At 39.1% G+C, this 22,282-nt stretch overlaps 1 protein-coding gene across 1 annotated transcript in view; it reads right to left on the bottom strand.

The window, feature by feature from the left end:
* DDX11 (DEAD/H-box helicase 11) overlaps nucleotides 1-22,282 on the bottom strand; it is a 552,545-nt gene that overhangs the window by 467,110 nt on the left and 63,153 nt on the right. Inside the window, exon 5 of the mRNA XM_053718816.1 lies at nucleotides 2,261-2,415. Coding sequence (XP_053574791.1) covers nucleotides 2,261-2,415 — 155 coding nt within the window. The remainder of the gene's footprint in view (nucleotides 1-2,260; nucleotides 2,416-22,282) is intronic.

Genomic DNA, 22,282 nt, shown 5'->3' with positions numbered 1-22,282 from the left:
AACATCAAGAATGGTAAGTTTACCAGAACTCCAAGGGTTGACAATGACAGGGGTATCGATGTCGTCCAAGTAGCCAAAACCTCCTTTAACAATCCACGAGTTGTTCAAGCATACATCTGAAGATCACCTCAGCATTAGATGAAGGAATTATACTGTCCAAATCTGAGATTTCACCCTCATAAACTACCAACGAATCCTCATAACCAGACTTTGGAGAAAGAGCAGCCTGTGTAGCAGAATGTGGAGCAGAAACCTACTATCTGAAACTTTAAATATCCTCTTGCGTTTACCCTGTAGGAAAGGCAAAGCAGATAAAGCCGCAGATACCGTAAAGTATACCTGAGCTGCAAATCTGCAGGCAAATACACTCCTCCAGGAGATTGAGAGGAACCGCAGAGCACTGCATGTGACACCATAGAGGACCTTAGACGAGAAAACTGTGGCAATGCCTGAACAGTATCATCCTTCGAGACAAGAGGCTCAGAAGGCAACAAACTATCTGTACAATCAATAGTTTGGGTATTTGTGCCCTACCAGAATAGGTAATCAAACCAGTAACAGTTACCAAAAAAATGCTTACCTAACATCTATGCTATTCAAGCAGCACTGAAGTGCAAGACAAATAATTCTCAAATTTTTCTGAGAGACATGATCTTTATTATGCTATAAAACATCCTAAATATGAGGGACAAAAATCTTTATTAGGTCCTCAAAGCCAATAATCCCTAGTTCCTAGGAACAGACACTGTCCCAAGAAACAAAAGTCCCAAAACATTAAGCCTCCTTTTTAACTATGTGATTTGCTTACCACTAACTACAGTGGTATTACCTTCGTTTAATATATTGTCCAGAAATCAGACCTTAAATTGAGGACTATAAAATATTCGCCCTTTATTTTTATTTTATTTTGATTAATGTTTCCATCCAGGAAACGTTATCAACAAATAACACTTCTATCAGGGCGGCCTCTATAAAAAAACTGCTCTGCAGATCCAGAGATAGACATAACAAGACCTCTGCTCCGTTCTCGCTATCAGGGTAGAGTTACGGACACTAAGGCAGAGTTACGGACACTAACTCGTCAAAACATCCAAAAATGGCGCCGCTCCACTTCACTGAGGAGGCGGGCCATGAAAAATGGCATGGGGATGAAGCGTAGTTCTGTTACATCTCGCTTCACCCTGCCAACACTTACAAATGATTGTCAAGGAGATTTTACTCCCCTAATATGTAAACAAGCATCATACAGGACAATAAAATAATAACAAGGACACTGCTCCGCTTTCTATCAAAACGCGGAGGAAATGCCACAGTGCACACTCCCCATAGCATGATACAGTGTACTCTCCCCATAGGAATGGCGCTGTAAGTGAAAAAGAGCGCTTCTCCTAAAGACACCACTAATACAGAGAAATAGGGCAGGATTAAGGCAGGATTAACTCCTTTCTTGCCTTGAAGGAGATTAACCCCCTAAATCTCCTAATCACATGCCCATGTAGTGCCTGTCCACTGCCATAAATATCCTCCATTAAAGATTTTGTGAACAATATAAATTGTAGGGAGTCCTTAATCCCTTCAGTGCCAGCCTCCTAGCCCCAGAAGACAAAAGGCACTTACCTGCACATATAGCTGTCCGGCAGGAGGACAGCTTACCCGACATGAGGGGATGCCACTCCTCACAGAGGCCTGTGGAAAAAAGAAAGAACAGAGTAAACCTACTCAGGCTTTCTATACCAGGGCAGCAACATGTTTAGAAAAACGCAGTAAGGCCCACCTCACAAGTTCCTAACTACTTTAAAGCCACCACTGCCCTACTGAAGAGACTAAAGTGGAGTACGGCTAGACCCAATCTTGAGAGGAAAGATCAAAGCAAACCTACTCTGGCTTTCAAAATAATAAAATCTTGATTGAAGTGAAATAATCCAAACTTCTTCAGACACCAAAAACTTCACCTCCTCCTTGCACCGAAGGCAAAGAGAATGACTGGGGATTATGGGAAGGAAAGTGATACTTAACAGCTTTGCTGTGGTGCTCTTTGCCTCCTCCTGCTGGCCAGGAGTGATATTCCCAACAGTAATTGACAATGCCGTGGACTCATATCTTAGGAAAGAAATAATTTTTTCACCTAGGGAGTTTCAACTGATTTTTATGACATTTATATTTATTTTAATTGTCTATTTAAGAGTTATTTATATATACACGACAGAAGATAGATAGACGAACATCATAGGATAGTAGCATAGTAATATCAGTTTCTTACTCAAGACCCTTTTTCTTCTCATCATCACTTTCATATTCAGCAAGAAGCAGGTCTTCCTCTCCAGGATCAAGAGCCTGAGCTGTATCCTTTTCTCCTGAAGACAGTATCGCCTGACTGAGCTGAAGAAGACGCATTGTCTCATCTTCCTCTTCCCTCTGAAAATATAAAGTCAAGCATAATATTCTTCATCGCATATTACTAGATAGGATGGCAAATTAAATTACATAAAAGAGCAGCAATAAATGCACAAACTGGTTTGTTAAATCCCATAACTGTTTTAAACACATAGGCCTAGATTTGGAGTTTGGCGGTAGCCGTGAAAACCAGCGTTGGAGGCTCCTAACGCTGGTTTTAGGCTACCGCCGGTATTTGGAGTCAGTCAAAAAAGGGTCTAACGCTCACTTTTCAGCCGCGACTTTTCCATACCGCAGATCCCCTTACGTCAATTGCGTATCCTATCTTTTCAATTGGATCTTTCGAACTCCGGTATTTAGAGTCGTGGCTGAAGTGAGCGTTAGAAATCTAACGACAAAACTCCAGCCGCAGAAAAAGTCAGTAGTTAAGAGCTTTCTGGGCTAACGCCGGTTCATAAAGCTCTTAACTACTGTGCCCTAAAGTACACTAACACCCATAAACTACCTATGCACCCCCACATCTCCCCACATGGCCGCCACTCGATTACATTTTTTTAACCCCTAATCTGCCGACCACCACCTACGTTATACTTATGTACCCCTAATCTGCTGCCCCTAACACCGCCGACCCCTATATTATATTTATTAACCCCTAATCTGCCCCCCACAATGTCGCCGCCAGCTACCTACACTTATTAACCCCTAATCTGCCCTCCCTAACATCGCCGACACCTAACTTCAAACATTAACCCCTAATCTGCCGACTGGAGCTCACTGCTATTCTAATAAATTTATTAACCCCTAAAGCTAAGTGTAACCCTAACACTAACACCCCCCTAAGTTAAATATAATTTAAATCTAACGAAATTAATTAACTCTTATTAAATAAATTATTCCTATTTAAAGCTAAATACTTACCTGTAAAATAAATCCTAATATAGCTACAATATAAATTATAATTATATTATAGCTATTTTAGGATTAATATTTATTTTACAGGTAACTTTGTATTTATTTTAACCAGGTACAATAGCTATTAAATAGTTAAGAACTATTTAATAGCTACCTAGTTAAAATAATTACAAAATTACCTGTAAAATAAATCCTAACCTAAGTTACAATTAAACCTAACACTACACTATCAATAAATAAATAAATTAAATAAAATACCTACAATTACCTACAATTAAACCTAACACTACACTATCAATAAATGAATTAAATACAATACCTACAAATAACTACAATGAAATAAACTAACTAAAGTACAAAAAATAAAAAAGAACTAAGTTACAAAAAATAATAAAATATTTACAAACATAAGAAAAATATTACAACAATTTTAAACTAATTACACCTACTCTAAGCCCCCTAATAAAATAACAAAGCCCCCCAAAATAAAAAATGCCCTACCCTATTCTAAATTACCAAAGTTCAAAGCTCTTTTACCTTACCAGCCCTGAACAGGGCCCTTTGCGGGGCATGCCCCAAGAAATTCAGCTCTTTTTCCTGTAAAAAAACACATACAATACCCCCCCCAACATTACAACCCACCACCCACATACCCCTAATCTAACCCAAACCCCCCTTAAATAAACCTAACACTAAGCCCCTGAAGATCTTCCTACTGTCTTCACCTCACCGGGTATCACACCGATCTGTCCTGGCTCCGATATCTTCATCTAAGCCCAAGCGGGGGCTAGACATCCATCATCCGACGGCTGAAGAAGTCCAGAAGAGGCTCCAAAGTCTTCATCCTATCCGGGAAGAAGAGTAGATCCGGACCGGCAACCATCTTCTTCCAAGCGGCATCTTCTATCTTCATCCGATGAGGACCGGCTCCATCTTGAAGACCTCCACCGCGGACCCATCTTCTTCCGACGACGACTTCCCGACGAATGACGGTTCCTTTAAGGGACGTCATCCAAGATGGCGTCCCTCGAATTCCGATTGGCTGATAGGATTCTATCAGCCAATCGGAATTAAGGGTTAGTGAGGCGGATTAGGGGTTAATAACTTTATTATAATAGCAGTGCGGTCCGGTCGGCAGATTAGGGGTTAATAAGTGTAGGCAGGTGGAGGCGACGTTGTTGGCGGCAGATTAGGGGTTAATAAATATAATATAGGGGTCGGCGGTGTTAGGGGCAGCAGATTAGGGGTACATAGGGATAATGTAAGTAGTGGCGGTTTACAGAGCGGCAGATTAGGGGTTAATAATAATATGCAGGGGTCAGCAATAGCGGGGGCGGCAGAATAGGGGTTAATAAGTGTAAGGTTAGGGGTGTTTAGACTCGGGGTACATGTTAGAGTGTTAAGTGCAGACGTAGGAAGTGTTTCCCCATAGCAAACAATGGGGCTGCATTAGGAGCTGAACGCGGCTTAACGCGGCTCAAACAGCCCCATTGTTTCCTATGGGGGAATCGTGCACGAGCACATTTTTTAAGCTGGCCGCGTCCGTAAGCAACTCTGGTATCGAGAGTTGCAGTGGCGTTAAATATGCTCTACGCTCCCTTTTTGGAGCCTAACGCAGCCATTCTGTGGGCTCTCAATACCAGAGTTATTTTAAATGTGCGGCCAGAAAAAAGCCAGCGTTAGCTACGTGGGTCGTTACCGACAAAACTCTAAATCTAGCCGATAGTGAAAGGGAAGGGACAGTCTAGTCAGAATTAAACTTTCATGATTGAGATATGGGCCTCCATGTATCATTGTGTGGACGGACATGATCCGCTATAGCGAACCATGTCCGCCACACATCGATAAATTTTGACAACATACGCTGTTGGCATTTATCATTGCACCAGCAGTTCTTGTGAACTGCTGGTGCAATACCGCCCCCTGCAGATTCGCAGCCAATCGACCGCTAGCAGGGGGTGTCAATCAACCCGATCGTATTCGATCAGGTTGATTTCTGTCCGCCGCCTCAGAGCAGACCGACAGGTTATGGAGCAGCGGCCTTTAGACCGCTGCTTCATAACTTGTGTTTCTGGCGAGCCCGCACGCTCGCCAAAAACATGGGTCATCAAGCTCCATTCGATAAATAGACCCGATTGAACTTTCCAATTAATTTTTATCATCAAATTTGCTTTGTTCTCTTGGTATTCTTAGCTAAAAGCTAAACCTAGATAGTCTCATATGCTAATTTCTATGCCCTTGAAGGCCACCTCTTATCTGAATGCATTTGACAGTTTTTCACAGCTAGAGAGTGTCAGTTCATGTGAGCCATATAGATAACATTGTGCTCACGCCCATGGAGTTATTTAAGAGTAAGCACATTTATAGTCTGTCAAAAGAACTAAAATAAGGGGGCAGTCTGCAGAAGCGTAGATACAAGGTAATCACAGAGGTAAAAAGTATTTTAATATAACCGTGTTGGTTATGCAATACTGGGGAATGGATAATAAAGGGATTATCTACCTATGTAAACAATAAGAATTCTGGAGTAGACTGTCCCTTTAAAGTAACTCCAGACAATGCACAGCCAATTTTGAGTTGAATATGGCCAGTGATTGGTGGTTACGCACATATTATACCCGTGACTAGCGACTGTGTTCACCTCCAAACTCGGCTCCAGAGCAGAAATGCACTACCAGGAGCTAGCTGAACACATTTGGTAAGCAAATAACAAGAGGCATATGTGTGTAGCCATCAATCACCACCTCCAAGTAATGTACTGCTGAACCTGCGCCTCCTAAAGTATTCTTTTTAACAAAGGATACCAAAAAGTAAATTTGATTATAGTAGTAAATTTAAAAATCTCTTAAAACTGCTTCTAGCTACGAAACTTTAATTTTGATTTTCATGTCATGTTAAAAAAAAAAACACCACTTTTTGTTAATCTAAACAATCGACTTGAAGGGCCATTCATTTTAGCTCTAGTTTCCTTGCAAGTCTATGTATTTAATCACTGCAAAGGGGCAATCAGAAACGACAATCACACAGATGGGTCGTGCAACTACAACTGCTGACTGTGTCACCAGCCGTTCTCTGTAGCTTCCAATCGGTTGTACATTAACTATCGCCTAGATTACGAGTTTGGCGTTAACAGGGGTGCGTTGCTAACAAGGCTTTTTTTTCTAACGCTACCTTAAGCCAACGCTGGTATTACAGGTTTTTTTAAAGCCGCAAAAAAGTGAGCGTAGAACAAAATTTTGCTCCACATCTCACCTCATTACCAGCGTTGCTTACGGTAGCGGTAAGCTGGCTAAACGTGCTCGTGCACGATTTCCCCATAGGAAACAATGGGGCTGAGCTGGCTGGAAAAAAACACCTGCAAAAAAGCAGCGTCCAGCTTCTAACGCAGCCCCATTGTTTCCTATGTATAAATATGTTTACACCTAACACCCTAACATGAACACCGAGTCTAAACACCCCTAATTACACTTATTAACCCCTAATCTGCCGCCCCCGCTATCGCTGACACCTACATTATATTATTAACCCCTAATCTGCCGCTCCGGACACCGCCGCCACTTACATTATCCCTATGAACCCCTAATCTACTGCCCCCAGCATCGCCGCCACCTACATTATACTTATAAACCCCTAATCTGCCGCCCCCAACATCGCCGCCACCTACATTATACTTATAAACCCCTAATCTGCCGCCCCCAACATCGCCGCCACCTACCTACAATTATTAACCCCTAATCTGCCGACCGGACATCGCCGCCACTTTAATAAATTTATTAACCCCTAAACCGCCGCACTCCGGTCTCGCAAACACTAGTTACAATTTATTAACCCCTAATCTGCCCCCCCCAACGTCGCCGACACCTACCTACATTTATTAACCCCTAATCTTCCGACCCCAACGTTGCCGCTACTATAATAAATGTATTAACCCCTAAACCTAAGTCTAACCCTAAATCTAACCCCCCCTAACTTAAAGGGACAGTTTACTCAAAAATTTTCTCTACTTTAATTTGTTCCCAATGATCCACTTTACCTGCTGGAGTGTATTAAATTGTTTACAAGTAGCTCCTTTACCCTTATATTGGCATTTGAAATTGTTGATTTAGCATGTGGTATCCCCACCTATTCTGAAAGTTTGTGGCCGCGCGTACCAGCTATAGATGAGCTTTGTAAACGCAGCCAGCAGAAGAAATTACACTCCCAATGCAATATAGCAGAGATAAGGTAATACAATGTTGATTTTCCATTGTTCTCTCAAAGTACTGGTGATTGTTTTAAGGACAGATATAAGATAAAGAAGCAGGTATATTTGCACAATGTGATACAGTAATGAGATTGGATTATACCTACAAGCTCAACCCATTTTATTAGGTTGTGGCTTCAAAACACAAAATAAGAGCTTTAATATACACAAATAAGCCTTAAAAAGCTAATTTACATACATTTTTTACTCTGCAGTTGGTAAAAAAAGCAATTGTAAACACATTAAGGGAAAAACTATTTTACAGTATACTGTCCCTTTAAATATAATTTAAATTAAACGAAATTAATTTAACATAATTAAATAAATTAATCCTATTTAAAACTAAATACTTACCGATACCCTAGCTACAATATAACTAATAGTTACATTGTAGCTAGCTTAGGATTTATATTTATTTTACAGGCAACTTTGTATTTATTTTAACTAGGTACAATAGTTATTAAATAGTTATTAACTATTTAATAACTACCTAGCTAAAATAAGTATAAAATTACCTGTAAAATAAATCCTAACCTAAGTTACAATTACACCTAACACTACACTATCATTAAATAAATTACCTAAACTACCTACAATTAATTACAATTAAATTCAATAAACTAAATCACAAAAAAAAAAAAAATTATGTAAGAACTTACCTGATAAATTCATTTCTTTCATATTGGAAAGAGTCCATGAGCTAGTGACATATGGGATATACAATCCTACCAGGAGGGGCAAAGTTTCCCAAACCTCAAAATGCCTATAAATACACCCCTCACCACACCCACAATTCAGTTTAACGAATAGCCAAGCAGTGGGGTGATAAAGAAAGGAGTAGAAAGCATCAACAAAGAAAATTTGGAAATAATTGTGCTTTATACAAAAAATCATAACCACCATTAAAAGGGTTGGCCTCATGGACTCTTGCCAATATGAAAGAAATTAATTTATCAGGTAAGTTCTTACATAAATTATGTTTTCTTTCATGTAATTGGCAAGAGTCCATGAGCTAGTGACATATGGGATATCAATACCCAAGATATGGATCTCCACTCAAGAGTCACTACAGAGGGAGGGAATAAAAACAACCATATTCCGCTGATAAAATTAATCCACAACCCAAAAAAATAAGTTTATTTTCATTTTTGAAAGAAAAAACTTAAATCAAAAGCAGAAGAATCAAACTGAAACAGCTGCCTGAAGAACTTTTCTACCAAAAACTGCTTCCAAAGAAGCAAATACATCAAAACGGTAGAATTTAGTAAATGTATGCAAAGAGGACTAAGTTGCAAATCTGATCAACTGACGCTTCATTCTTAAAAGCCCACGAAGTGGAGACGGATCTAGTAGAATGAGTTGTAATTCTCTGAGGCGGGACCTCACCCAACTCCAAATAAGCTTGATGAATCAAAAGTTTCAACCAAGAAGCCAAGGAAATAGCAGAAGCCTTCTAACCTTTCCTAGGACCAGAAAAAAAAACAAATAGACTGGAAGTGTTCCTGAAATCTTTAGTAGCTTCCACATAATATTTCAAAGCTCTTACCACATCCAAAGAATGTAAGAATCTTTCCAAAGAATTCTTAGGATTAGGACACAAGGAAGGGACAACAATTTCTCTACTAATGTTGTTAGAATTCACAACCTTAGGTAAAAATTGAAAAGAAGTCCGCAAAACTGCCTTATCCTGATGAAAAATCAGAAAAGGAGACTCACAAGAAAGAGTAGATAACTCAGAAACTCTTCTAGCAGAAGAGATGGCCAAAAGGAACAACACTTTCCAAGAAAGTAGTTTAATGTCCAAAGAATGCATAGGTTCAAATGGAGGAGCCTGTAAAGCCTTCAGAACCAAATTAAGACTCCAAGGAGGAGAAATTGATTTAATAACAGGCTTAATACGAACTAAAGCCTGTACAAAACAGTGTATATCAGGAAATATAGCAATCTTTCTTTGAAATAAAACAGAAAGAGCAGAGATTTGTCCTTTCAAGGAACTTGCAGACAAACCCTTATCCAAACCATCTAAAAGAATGCCAGGAGAATTTATGAGAAGAACACCATGAAATGTAAGTCTTCCAAACTCTAAAACAAATCTTTCTAGAGACAGATTTACGAGCTTGTAACATAGTATTAATCAATTTAATGATTTGAGATCCTGATGGAAAAACGGACCTTGAGATAGTAGGTCTGGCCGTAACGGAAGTGGCCAAGGCGGGCAACTGGACATACGAACCAGATCCGCATACCAAAACCTGTGTGGCCATGCTGGAGCCACCAGCAACACAAATGATTGTTACATGATGATTTTGGAGATCACTCTTGGAAGGAGAACTAGAGGCGGGAAAATGTAAGCAGGATGATAACACCAAGGAAGTGTCAGCGCATCCACTGCTTCCACCTGAACATCCCTGGACCTGGACAGGTATCTGGGAAGTTTCTTGTTTAGATGAGAGGCCATGAGATCTATCTCTGGAAGACCCCACATCTGAACAATCTGAGAAAACACATCTGGATGTAGAGACCACTCCTCTGGATGTAAAGTCTGGCGGCTGAGATAATCCGCCTCCCAATTGTCTACACCTGGGATATGTACCACAGAGATTAGATAGGAGCTGGATTCCGCCCAAGTAAGTATCCGAGATACTTCTTTCATAGCTTGGGGACTGTGAGTCCCACCCTGATGATTGACATATGCCACTGTTGTCATATTGTCTGTCTGAAAACAAATGAACGGTTCTCTCTTTAACAGAGGCCAAAACTGAAGAGCTTTGAGAATTGCACGGAGTTCTAAAATATTTATTGGTAATCTCGCCTCTTGAGATTTCCAAACCCATTGTGCTGTTAGAGATCCCCAAACAGCTCCCCAACCTGAAAGACTCGCATCTGTTGTGATCACAGTCCAGGTTGGCCGAACAAAAGAAGCCCCTTGAACTAAACGATGGTGATCTATCCACCATGTCAGAGAGTGTCGTACATTGGGATTTAAGGATATTAATTGTGATATCTTTGTATAATCCCTGCACCATTGATTCAGCATACAAAGCTGGAGAGGTCTCATGTGAAAACGAGCAAAGGGGATTGCGTCCGATGCTGCAGTCATGAGACCTAAAACTTCCATGCACAAAGCCACTGAAGGGAATGACTGAGACTGAAGGTGCCGGCAGGCTGCAACCAATTTTAAACGTCTCTTGTCTGTTAGAGACAGAGTCATGGACACTGAATCTATCTGGAAACCTAAAAAGGTGACCCTTGTCTGAGGAATCAAGAAACTTTTTGGTAAATTGATCCTCCAACCATGTTTCCGAAGAAACAACACTAGTTGATTCGTGTGAGATTCTGCAGTACGTAAAAACTGAGCTAGTACCAAGATATCGTCCAAATAAGGAAACACCGCAATACCCTGTTCTCTGATTATAGAGAGTAGGGCACCCAAAACCTTTGAAAATATTCTTGGAGCTGTTGCTAGGCCAAATGGAAGAGCAATAAATTGGTAATGCTTGTTTAGAAAAGAGAATCTCAGAAACTGATAATGTTCTGGATGAATTGGAATATGAAGGTATGCATCCTGCAAGTCTATTGTGGACATATAATGTCCTCGCTGAACAAAAGGCAGAAAAGTCCTTATAGTCACCATCTTGAAAGTTGGTACTCTTACATAACGATTCAAAACTGAATAAATTTTCCTTCTTTGGGACAATGAATAGATTTGAATAAAACCCCAAACCTTGTTCCTGAAGAGGAACTGGCATGATTAGCCCTGAAGACTCCAGGTCTGAAACACACTTCAGGAAAGCCTGAGCTTTTACTGGATTTGCTGGGATACGTGAGAGAAAAAATCTTCTCACAGGAGGTCTTACTCTGAATCCTATTCGATACCCTTGAGAGACAATGCTCTGAATCCATTGATTTTGGACAGATTTTATCCAAATATCCTTGAAAAACCTTAATCTGCCCCCTACCAGCTGAGCTGGAATGAGGGCCGCACCTTCATGCGGACTTAGGGGCTGACTTTGGTTTCCTAAATGGCTTGTATTTATTCCAATTGGAAGCAGATTACTTGGGGGGAGGATTATGGTTTTGTTCCTTATTCTGACGAAAGGAACGAAAACGGTTAGAAGCCTTAGATTTACCCTTAGGTTTTTTATCCTGAGGCAGAAAAACTCCCTTTCCCCCAGTGACAGTTGAAATAATAGAATCCAACTGAGAACCAAATAAATGATTACCTTGGAAAGAAAGAGATAGTAATCTAGATTTAGATGTCATATCAGCATTCCAAGATTTAAGCCACAAAGCTCTTCTAGCTAATATAGCTAAAGACATGGATCTAACATCAATTTTGATAATATCAAAAATGGCATCACAAATAAAATGATTAGCATATTGCAGTAAGCGAATGATGCTAGATAAGTCAGAATCCAATTCCTGTTGCACTAAATTCTCCAAACAGAAAGTTGATGCAGCCGCAACATCAGCCAAAGAAGTTGCAGGCCTAAGAAGATGACCTGATTATAAATAGGCCTTCCTTAGATAAGATTCAAGCTTCCTATCTAAAGGATCCTTAAAGGAAGTACTATCTTCCATAGGAATAGTGGTACGTTTAGCAAGAGTAGAAATAGCCCCATCAACTTTGGGGATCTTTTCCCAAAACTCTATAGATTTTGCTGGTAAAGGATACAATTTTTAAAACCTTGAAGAAGGAATAAAAGAAGTACCTGGCTTATTCGATTCCTTAGAAATCATATCAGAAATAGCCTCAGGAATAGGAAAAACCCATGGAGAAACCACAGGAGGTTTAAAAACAGCATTTAAACGTTTATTAGACTGAACGTCAAGAGGACTGGTTACCTCAAGATCCAAAGTAATTAACACTTCTTTTAATAAAGAACGCATATACTCTATTTTAAATAAATAAGTAGATTTGTCAGTGTCAATATCTGAGGAAGGATCTTCTGTATCAAATAGATCCTCATCAGAAGAGGATAAATTATTATGTTGTTGGTCATTTGAAATTTCATCAACTAAATGAGAAGTTTTTAAAGACCTTTTACGTTTATTAGAAGGTGGAAATGTAGACAAAGCCTTCAAGATAGAATCAGAAAAAAATTCTTTAAAATTTGCAGGTATATCATGCACATTAGAAGTTGAAGGAACTGCAACTGGCAATGTACTATTACTGATGGATACACTATCTGCATGTAAAAGTTTATCATGACAACTATTACAAATGACATTTGGCAAAATAATTACAACAATTTTACAACAAATGCACTTAGCTTTGGTAGAACCGATGTCAGGCAGCAATGTTCCAGCAGAAACTTCTGAGGCAGGATCAGATTGAGACATCTTGCAAAATGTAAGAAAAAAAACAACATATAAAGCAAAATTATCTATTCCCTTATATGACAGTTTCAGGAATGGGAAAAAATGCAAATAGCATAGGCCTCTGATAGAAAAAAAGCAAGAGGCAAACATCAATGGGGTATTGAAATAATGAAAAACCGGAAATGACACACTCGCGTCACTAATGACGCAACCGTGTGAAAGGTCTCGACGTCAAGTATGACGCCGGAAATGACGAAGCTGCGTCATAGACGTATTTTTCCGTGCCAAAAAAATTTTGGCGACAAGAATGAAGCAATAAAGTTTAGCGTTTGACGCAAACGCAGGCCTAATGCTGCCCGCAATTTGCAAGAAGTAGTCAACTGAAAAAAGACTAAACCCCAGGTAAGAAAAAAATTTCTTTAAAAGATGTTAATATTTCCCAAATATGAAACTGACAGTCTAAAGAAGGAAATAATGAACCTGACTCAAGGCAAATATAAGTACAATACATATATGTGGTATACCTTTAACTCTAACCCCTCCTATGTGGTCTTCTCCCTATTTAAGGACTACCTGTAACATTCATTCATTCATGAATCCTGAGCAAAGTAACATTCCAATATTTACTTTTGCTATCTTTGAATATCTTATGATCTTGTCGTAACTTTGTTATTACCGAGCTTGGATCATTGAACGGCCGGATCTACTTTTTTACCGCTACCCGGAAGTAAGCCGCATTCACACACGCTGCCAGTCCCAGACACGGATCTCCCATTGTGGTAACGGAACACTCACGGTCCTCAAGGTGGTAACGTACACGAACAAAACTAAAGCCTTTAAGCTTCTTACCTGCCTGTTTGTTGTCACTATTCTGAATTATTGGGCAAATCCTGTTATCTGCAATATCAGTTACAAACAAACAATGTGTGTCTGCGGAGTGTCTGAACTTGTAAATATTTTAGGATGTGTGTGAATGCGTGAAGTAAAAGGAGATAATTCTGTCTAATTCCTGTTACTATCATTACTGATTAAGACCGTGTCAGTATTTCTACTCATCTGTGGCTCTCATTTAGATATATATTGAACATATGATATATATCTTATTTATAAATCCTTATCATTATTAACACCTAAGTCTGTAGTTAATACATAAATTCATCATATATTAAATGTCTCATGTTGTCTAATCAGGATACATAGAAGTTATTTTCTGATTAGTTCAAAAAAGAGCAACAAGCTCTACTTTTAGGGCTAACCTTTATAAAATTTGCACAAATACCTGTTTTCTGAATTGTAAACCTCAATATACCACATAATAATCAGGCCCAAAGACAATCAAAATTTCTTTTGATTCTAAATATTTACCATTATGGATCCCAATGAAATAAAAAAGGAGTTTAATAATGTCTATCTCAAACTTGATTATTTAGCAAGAGCAGTGACTGAAGTACAGACTGAAAATGCTGCACTTAAAACAATAGTTAAAGATTATGTTTCACAAAAGCCTCATGATCCACCTGAACCTCATATTAATTATCCACAACCTTTCTCAGGGAAACGTTCTGAGTTCAGGGAATTTAAGAATGCCTGTAACTTATTATTTTCCCTTAGACCTAAGACTTATCACACTGAGCGGATTAAAGTATGTACCACAATATATTTCCTACAAGGTGAACCAAGGACTTGGGCTAATAGGTTTTTTGAAAACAATAACCCTATCCTAGATTAATTACATGATTTTTTTTCCGCTTTGACTAGTCTATATCAAGACTCAAATACTCAAATAAATGCTGAAATGAGATTGAGGTCTTTAAAACAAGGTAAGAGAAATGTGGAAGATTATACCACTGAGTTTCAGATGTGGGCAGAGGACTCTCAGTGGAATGAAATCAGTTTAAAGAATCAATATCACCTGGGTTTGTCTGAATCATTCAAAGATGAACTTTCCCGTCTTGAAATCCCAGATACCCTTGAGGGTCTTATCAAATTAAGCACTTCTTTGGATCGACGTTTGAGAGAAAGGAGAGCAGAGAGGGCCTCTTATGATAACCCATCCAGGAAACCTTATCAAGTCACAACAAGTCATGATAGAACTCATGGCAGTGCTACCCCTATGGAGATTGGAGTTCTTAGAGGACCTCTGCCACCAGAGGAAAAAATTAGAAGGAGGTTGGAAAATCTCTGTTTATACTGTGCTCAAAAGGAACATGCAGTATCCACTTGTCCTTTGTTGAAGAAACAAAAGAATGGTAAGACAATAACCAGTGACTTTATTTACAGCATTACAAATGATACACACATGACTTTGTCCATTTTTTTACAGTGGGACCAGAAAAATATCCAAACCAAGGCATTAATTGATTCAGGCGCTTCCGGCAATTATATTGATTCCACCTATGTAAATAAAAATAAAATACCAGTTATTTGCAAACAAAACCCTGTGTCCATTAAGTTAATAGATGGTTCATTCATAGAACAAGGACCTATTACACATCATACTGTTCCCCTGCTTGTAACATCATCTCAGGGACACACCGAATATTTATCTTTCGATCTTATATCCATACATCAGCATACTCTCATCCTAGGGTACCCTTGGTTGAAGAAACACAACCCAACCATAAATTGGGTTTCAAATAAGGTAACATTAGATTCTGCCTTTTGCTCAAACACTTGTTACCCACATCAAACCATAGCGTCTCTTGATAATGGTTTACCCTCGTGTTATCAGGATTTGGCAGAAGTATTTAATTTAAAAGAGGCAGAAAACCTTCCACCCCATAGGGAATTTGACTGCCCTATCGATATAATACCTGGTTCCAAAATCCCTCATGGTAAGATCTATCCTCTCTCTCAAGAGGAACTTCAATATATTAGAAATTACTTAGACGAAAATTTACGTAAGGGATTTATTTCCCACTCCACATCCCCTGCAGCTGCAGGAATGTTTCTAGTAAGAAACAAGGATGGTACCATAAGACCTATTATTGATTATCGGGCATTGAATAACATCACAATAAAAAACAGGTACCCCTTACCTTTAATACCTGAACTTTTGGAACGTCTAACTGGTGCAACTATTTACACCAAATTAGATTTAAAGGGAGCTTATAATTTGATTAGAATCAAGGAAGGTCACGAATGGAAAACGGCATTCAGAACCAGATATGGCCTTTTTCAATATAACGTAATGCCTTTCGGTCTGAGTAATGCCCCAGCAACTTTTCAGTTTTTTATAAACGAGATATTTCGTGACCTTATTGACGTTTGTGTCATAATATACCTAGATGACATCCTAATTTATTCTAGAACACCACAGGAACATGAAAAGCATGTACGCTGGGTACTAACTCGTTTAAAAGAACACAAATTATATGCTAAACTGGAAAAATGTTCTTTTCATGTCACAGAAATAAAATTCTTGGGTTATATCATCAGTCCCAACAAAATACAAATGGATCCGGAGAAGGTTTCAGCAATTTTGAATTGGCCTACTCCAACTTCAACAAAATCTGTACAACGATTCATTGGTTTTGCGAATTTCTATAGAAAGTTTATTAAAAATTTCTCTTCAATCGTTAAACCTTTAACAGCACTTACTAGTGAAAAACAAAGATTTAAGTGGACAGAATCCGCAACTCATGCTTTTAACAAGTTGAAAGAATATTTTACAACAGCACCCATCCTAGCTATGCCAGACTTTGATTTGGAATTTATCCTTGAAGTCGATGCATCCGACTCAGGTATCGGTGCAGTATTATCACAACAAGATAAGAACAAGACTGAGATTCATCCTATTGCTTTCAATTCGAAAATGTTGACTAGTGCTGAGAAAAACTATAGCATAGGAGATAAAGAACTTCTAGCTATAAAACGTGCCCTAGACCACTGGAGGCATTTATTAGAAGGTTCCAAACTGCCTTTTAAGATTTATACAGATCATAAAAATCTTGAATTTTTAAAAACAAGTAAGACCTTGTCTGCACGGCAAGCAAGATGGTCAATATTCTTTGATCGTTTCAATTTTCTCTTAACATACAGACCGGGACACTTGAATACCAAAGCCGATGCTCTCTCTAGACTACATGATCAAAACACTCAAGATCAAATCAACCAAATCATTCCAAAAGAAAAAAATATAGGTTTACTTACACCTTTAGAAGAAGAGGTATTAAAAGAATTAAAGCATGAACCACCACATGGAATAGACTGTCAGAAATATTCCAATACTGGTCTTTTTTACCATAATTCTAAACTTTATATCCCCCAACAAATGAGATCTTCCATTCTTAAACAAACCCATGATGGGACACTAGCGGGTCATCCAGGTATTTCTAAAACTATTGACCTAACCAGAAGAAATTATTGGTGGCCACTCATGGATACTTATATAACAAATTACGTAAAACATTGTGATACCTGCGCCAGAAATAAGTTAGTACACAAAAAACCATCAGGTCTTTTATCTCCTCTGCCCATTCCTGACAAACCCTGGAGTACCATATCAATGGACTTTATAGTCGAGTTACCTGAATCCCACCATTACAATACTATCTTAGTTGTTATTGACCATCTAACAAGACTGGCCCATTACATTCCCCTAAAAGGTCTCCCTACAGCTTTCACAACAGCTCACGTTTTCCTAGACAACATAGTTCGCTTACATGGACTGCCTAAAGTTATTATAACTGACCGTGGTACTCAGTTTACCTCTAATTTTTGGAGATCTTTATGCAAGCTAATCAAGATTGATTCAAGATACTCGACTGCATTTCACCCCCAGACAAATGGTCTTACGGAGCGACTTAACCAAACTCTTGAGCAATATCTTCGTTGCTACATAACTCATCTCCAGGATGATTGGTCATCTTATTTACCTTTGGCGGAGTTCTGTTACAACAATACCACTTCTTCATCAACTAAACTATCCCCATTCTTTGCTACTTACGGATATCATCCTACCACCATCTCTTTATCCTCTCAACAGGTGAACTCACCCTCTGCATTGGATTTTGCGACTACTTTACAAGAAAGGCTGGACATCCTGAAAAAACATCTTTCAGAAGCTAAAGATTATCAGAAAAGGTTGTATGATACCCATCACACAGCCGGTCCTTCTTATCAAATTGGAGATTTAGTTCTGCTCTCGACAAAAAATCTTAAGCTTTCCGTTCCTAGTAAAAAGCTTGCAAATCAGTATTTGGGTCCAAAATAATCAACCTCAATGCTGTGAGATTGGAGCTTCCTCAGGATTTTAAAATTCACCCTTCTTTCCATGTCTCTTTGTTGAAGCCATATCTTCCATCACCTCAGTCCCTCTCCTTGTCTCGACCACCTCCGATACTGATTGATGATCGGGAGGAGTATGAAGTCGAAGCTGTGTTGGATTCTAGGATCTATAGGCGGAGGTTGGAGTACCTTGTGAAATGGAAAGGTTATGGTTCGGAGGATAACTCTTGGCAACTTCATTCTGATCTTCGCACTCCACGTCTTTTGCGAAATTTTCATCGCCGCTATCCTGAGAAACCTAGCTTGGAATCCCCTGGGGTGCTTCCTTGAAGGGGGGGGAGATGTGGTATACCTTTAACTCTAACCCCTCCTATGTGGTCTCCTCCCTATTTAAGGACTACCTGTAACATTCATTCACTGCCTGATTATTGAAGTCATACCTACTCTGTTGTAGCTATTCTTATTTCAGGTCTCCTATCACTTGAATCCTGAGCAAAGTAACATTCCAATATTTACTTTTGCTACCTTTGAATATCTTATGATCTTGTCGCAACTTTGTTATTACCGAGCTTGGATCATTGAACGGCCGGATCTACTTTTTTACCGCTACCCGGAAGTAAGCCGCATTCACACACGCTGCCAGTCCCAGACACGGATCTCCCATTGTGGTAACGGAACACTCACGGTCCTCAAGGTGGTAACGTACACGAACAAAACTAAAGCCTTTAAGCTTCTTACCTGCCTGTTTGTTGTCACCATTCTGAATTATTGGGCAAATCCTGTTATCTGCAATATCAGTTACAAACGAACAATGTGTGTCTGCGGAGTGTCTGAACTTGTAAATATTTTAGGATGTGTGTGAATGCGTGAAGTAAAAGGAGATCATTCTGTCTAATTCCTGTTACTATCATTACTGATTAAGACCGTGTCAGTATTTCTACTCATCTGTGGCTCTCATTTAGATATATATTGAACATATGATATATATCTTATTTATAAATCCTTATCATTATTAACACCTAAGTCTGTAGTTAATACATAAATTCATCATATATTAAATGTCTCATGTTGTCTAATCAGGATACATAGAAGTTATTTTCTGATTAGTTCAAAAAAGAGCAACAAGCTCTACTTTTAGGGCTAACCTTTATAAAATTTGCACAAATACTTGTTTTCTGAATTGTAAACCTCAATATACCACAATATATTTAGAACTTTATATAACTGCATAAAGTGCCAAACCATAGCTGAGGTGTCTTAAGTAATAAAAAACATACTTACCAAAAGACACCCATCCACATATAGCAGATAGCCAAACCAGTACGGAAACAGTTATCAGTAGAGGTAATGGTAAATTGAGAGTATATCGTCGATCTGAAAAGGGAGGTAGGAGATGAATCTCTACGACCGATAACAGAGAACCTATTAAATAGACCCCCGTTAGGGAAATCATCGTATTCAATAAGTGATACTCCCTTCACGTCCCTCTGACATTCGCTGTACTTTGAGAGGAATCGGGCTTCAACAATGCTGAGAAGCGCATATCAACGTAGAAATCTTAGCACAAACTTACTTCACCACCTCCAAAGGAGGCAAAGTTTGTAAAACTGAATTGTGGGTGTGGTGAGGGGTGTATTTATAGGCATTTTGAGGTTTGGGAAACTTTGCCCCTCCTGGTAGGATTGTATATCCTATATGTCACTAGCTCATGGACTCTTGCCAATTACATGAAAGAAACAAACACTAAATTACAGAAAATAAAAAAGAATTACAAGAATTTTAAACTAATTACACCTAATCTAATCCCCCTAATAAAATAAAAAAGCCCCCCAAAATAATAAAAATTTCCCTACCCTATACTAAATTACAAATAGCCCTTAAAAGGGCCTTTTGCGGGGCATTGCCCCAAAGTAATCAGCTCTTTAACCTGTAAAATAAAAATACAATACCCCCCCCAACATTAAAACCCACCACCCACACACCCCTACTCTAAAACCCACCCAATCCCCCTTAACAAAACCTAACTCTAACCCCCTGAAGATCTCCCTACCTTGAGCCGTCTTCACCCAGCCGGGCACAAGTGGTCCTCCATATGGCAGAAGTCTTAATCCGATCGGGGCAGAACAGGTCCTCCAGACGGCAGAAGGCTTCATCCAAGCGGTATCTTCTAGCTTCATCCCTCTGAGCGGAGCCATCTTCAATCCAGCCGACGTGGAGCCATCCTCTTCAAACGATGTCCTAACGAAGAATGAAGGTTCCTTCAAATGACGTCATCCAAGATGGCGTCCCTTGAATTCCGATTGGCTGATAGGATTCTATCAACCAATCGGAAATAAGGTAGGAAAAATCCTATTGGCTGATTGGATCAGCCAATAGGATTGAGCTGACATTCTATTGACTGTTCCAATCAGCCAATAGAATGTGAGCTCAATCCTATTGGCTGATCCAATAGGATTTTTCCTACCTTAATTCCGATTGGCTGATAGAATCCTATCAGCCAATCGGAATTCAAGGGACGCCATCTTGGATGATGTCATTTAAAGGAACCTTCATTCTTCGTTAGGACGTCATTTGAAGAGGATGGCTCCGCGTCTGCTGGATTGAAGATGGCTCCGCTCCGCTCCGGAAGGATGAAGATAGAAGATGCCGCTTGGATGAAGCCTTCTGCCGTCTGGAGGACCTCTTCTGCCCCGATCGGATTAAGACTTCTGCAGTATGGAGGACCACTTGTGCCCAGCTGGGTGAAGACGGCTCAAGGTAGGGAGATCTTCAGGGGGTTAGAGTTAGGTTTTTCTAAGGGGGGATTGGGTGGGTTTTAGAGTAGGCGTGTGTGGGTTTTAATGTTGAGGGGTATTGTATTTTTCTTTCACAGGTAAAAGAGCTGATTACTTTGGGGCAATGCCCCGCAAAAGGCCCTTTTAAGGGCTATTTGTAATTTAGTATAGGGTAGGGAAATTTTATTATTTTGGGGGGCTTTTTATTTTATATGGGGGATTAGATTAGGTGTAATTAGTTTAAAATTATTGTAATTCTTTTTTTATTTTCTGTAATTTAGTGCTTTTTTTTCGTAATTTAGTTTATTGAATTTAATTGTAATTAATCGTAGGTAGTTTAGGTAATTTATTTAATGATAGTGTAGTGTTAGGTGTAATTTTAACTTAGGTTAGTATTTTACAGGTAATTTTTTACTTATTTTAGCTAGGTAGTTATTAAATAGTTAATAACTATTTAATAACTATTGTACCTAGTTAAAATAAAAACAAAGTTGCCTGTAAAATAAATATAAATCCTAAGCTAGCTACAATGTAACTATTAGTTATATTGTAGCTAGCTAAGGGTTTATTTTATAGGTAAGTATTTAGTTTTAAATAGGATTAATTTATTTAATTATGTTAAATGTATTTAGTTTAATTTAAATTATATTTAAGTTAGGGGGGGTTAGTTTAGGGGTTAATAACTTTAATATAGTAGCAGCGACGTTGGGGGTGGCAGATTAGGGGTTAATAAATGTAAGTAGGTGTCGGCGATGTTAGGTACGGCAGATTAGGGGTCAATAAAATTTAACTAGTATTTGCGAGGCAGGAGTGCGGCGGTTTAGGTGTTAATACATTTATTAAAGTGGCGGCGATGTCCGGTCGGCAGATTAGGGGTTAAATAATTTTATCATAGTGTTTGCGATGCGGGGGAGGGGCCTCGGTTTAGGGGTTAATAGATAGTTTATGGGTGTTAGTGTACTTTTTAGCACTTAAGTTAAGAGTTTTATGTTCCGACGTTAGCCCATAAAACTCTTAACTACTGACTTTTAAATGTGGTCGAAGTCTTGACAGGAGAGGGTCTACCGCTCACTTCTTCCAAGACTCGTAATACCAGCGTTAGGCAAATCCCATTAAAAAGATAGGATACGCAATTGACGTAAGGGGATTTGCGGTAGCCTCGAGTCGTGGAAGAAAAGTGAGCAGTAGACCCTATACTGCCTGACTCGTAACACCAGCGTTAGGTAAAAAGCAGCGTTGGGACCTCTCAATGCTGCTTTTTAAGGCTAACGCCAAACTCGTAATCTCGGTGTATGTGTTTAATCCATTTGCTGGGGAGGGGGGGGGGGGGTAATACACATGGACTGGCAGGGTCACTAAGTTACATGCTAGTATTAAAACATGTCATTTCTGCACTATAATGGCCCTT

The sequence above is a fragment of the Bombina bombina genome, chromosome 6 (assembly GCF_027579735.1).
Source record: "Bombina bombina isolate aBomBom1 chromosome 6, aBomBom1.pri, whole genome shotgun sequence".
Lineage (NCBI taxonomy): Eukaryota > Metazoa > Chordata > Amphibia > Anura > Bombinatoridae > Bombina > Bombina bombina.
Note: the sequence above shows the minus strand (reverse complement) of the source record. Positions and strands in the feature narration are given on the sequence as shown.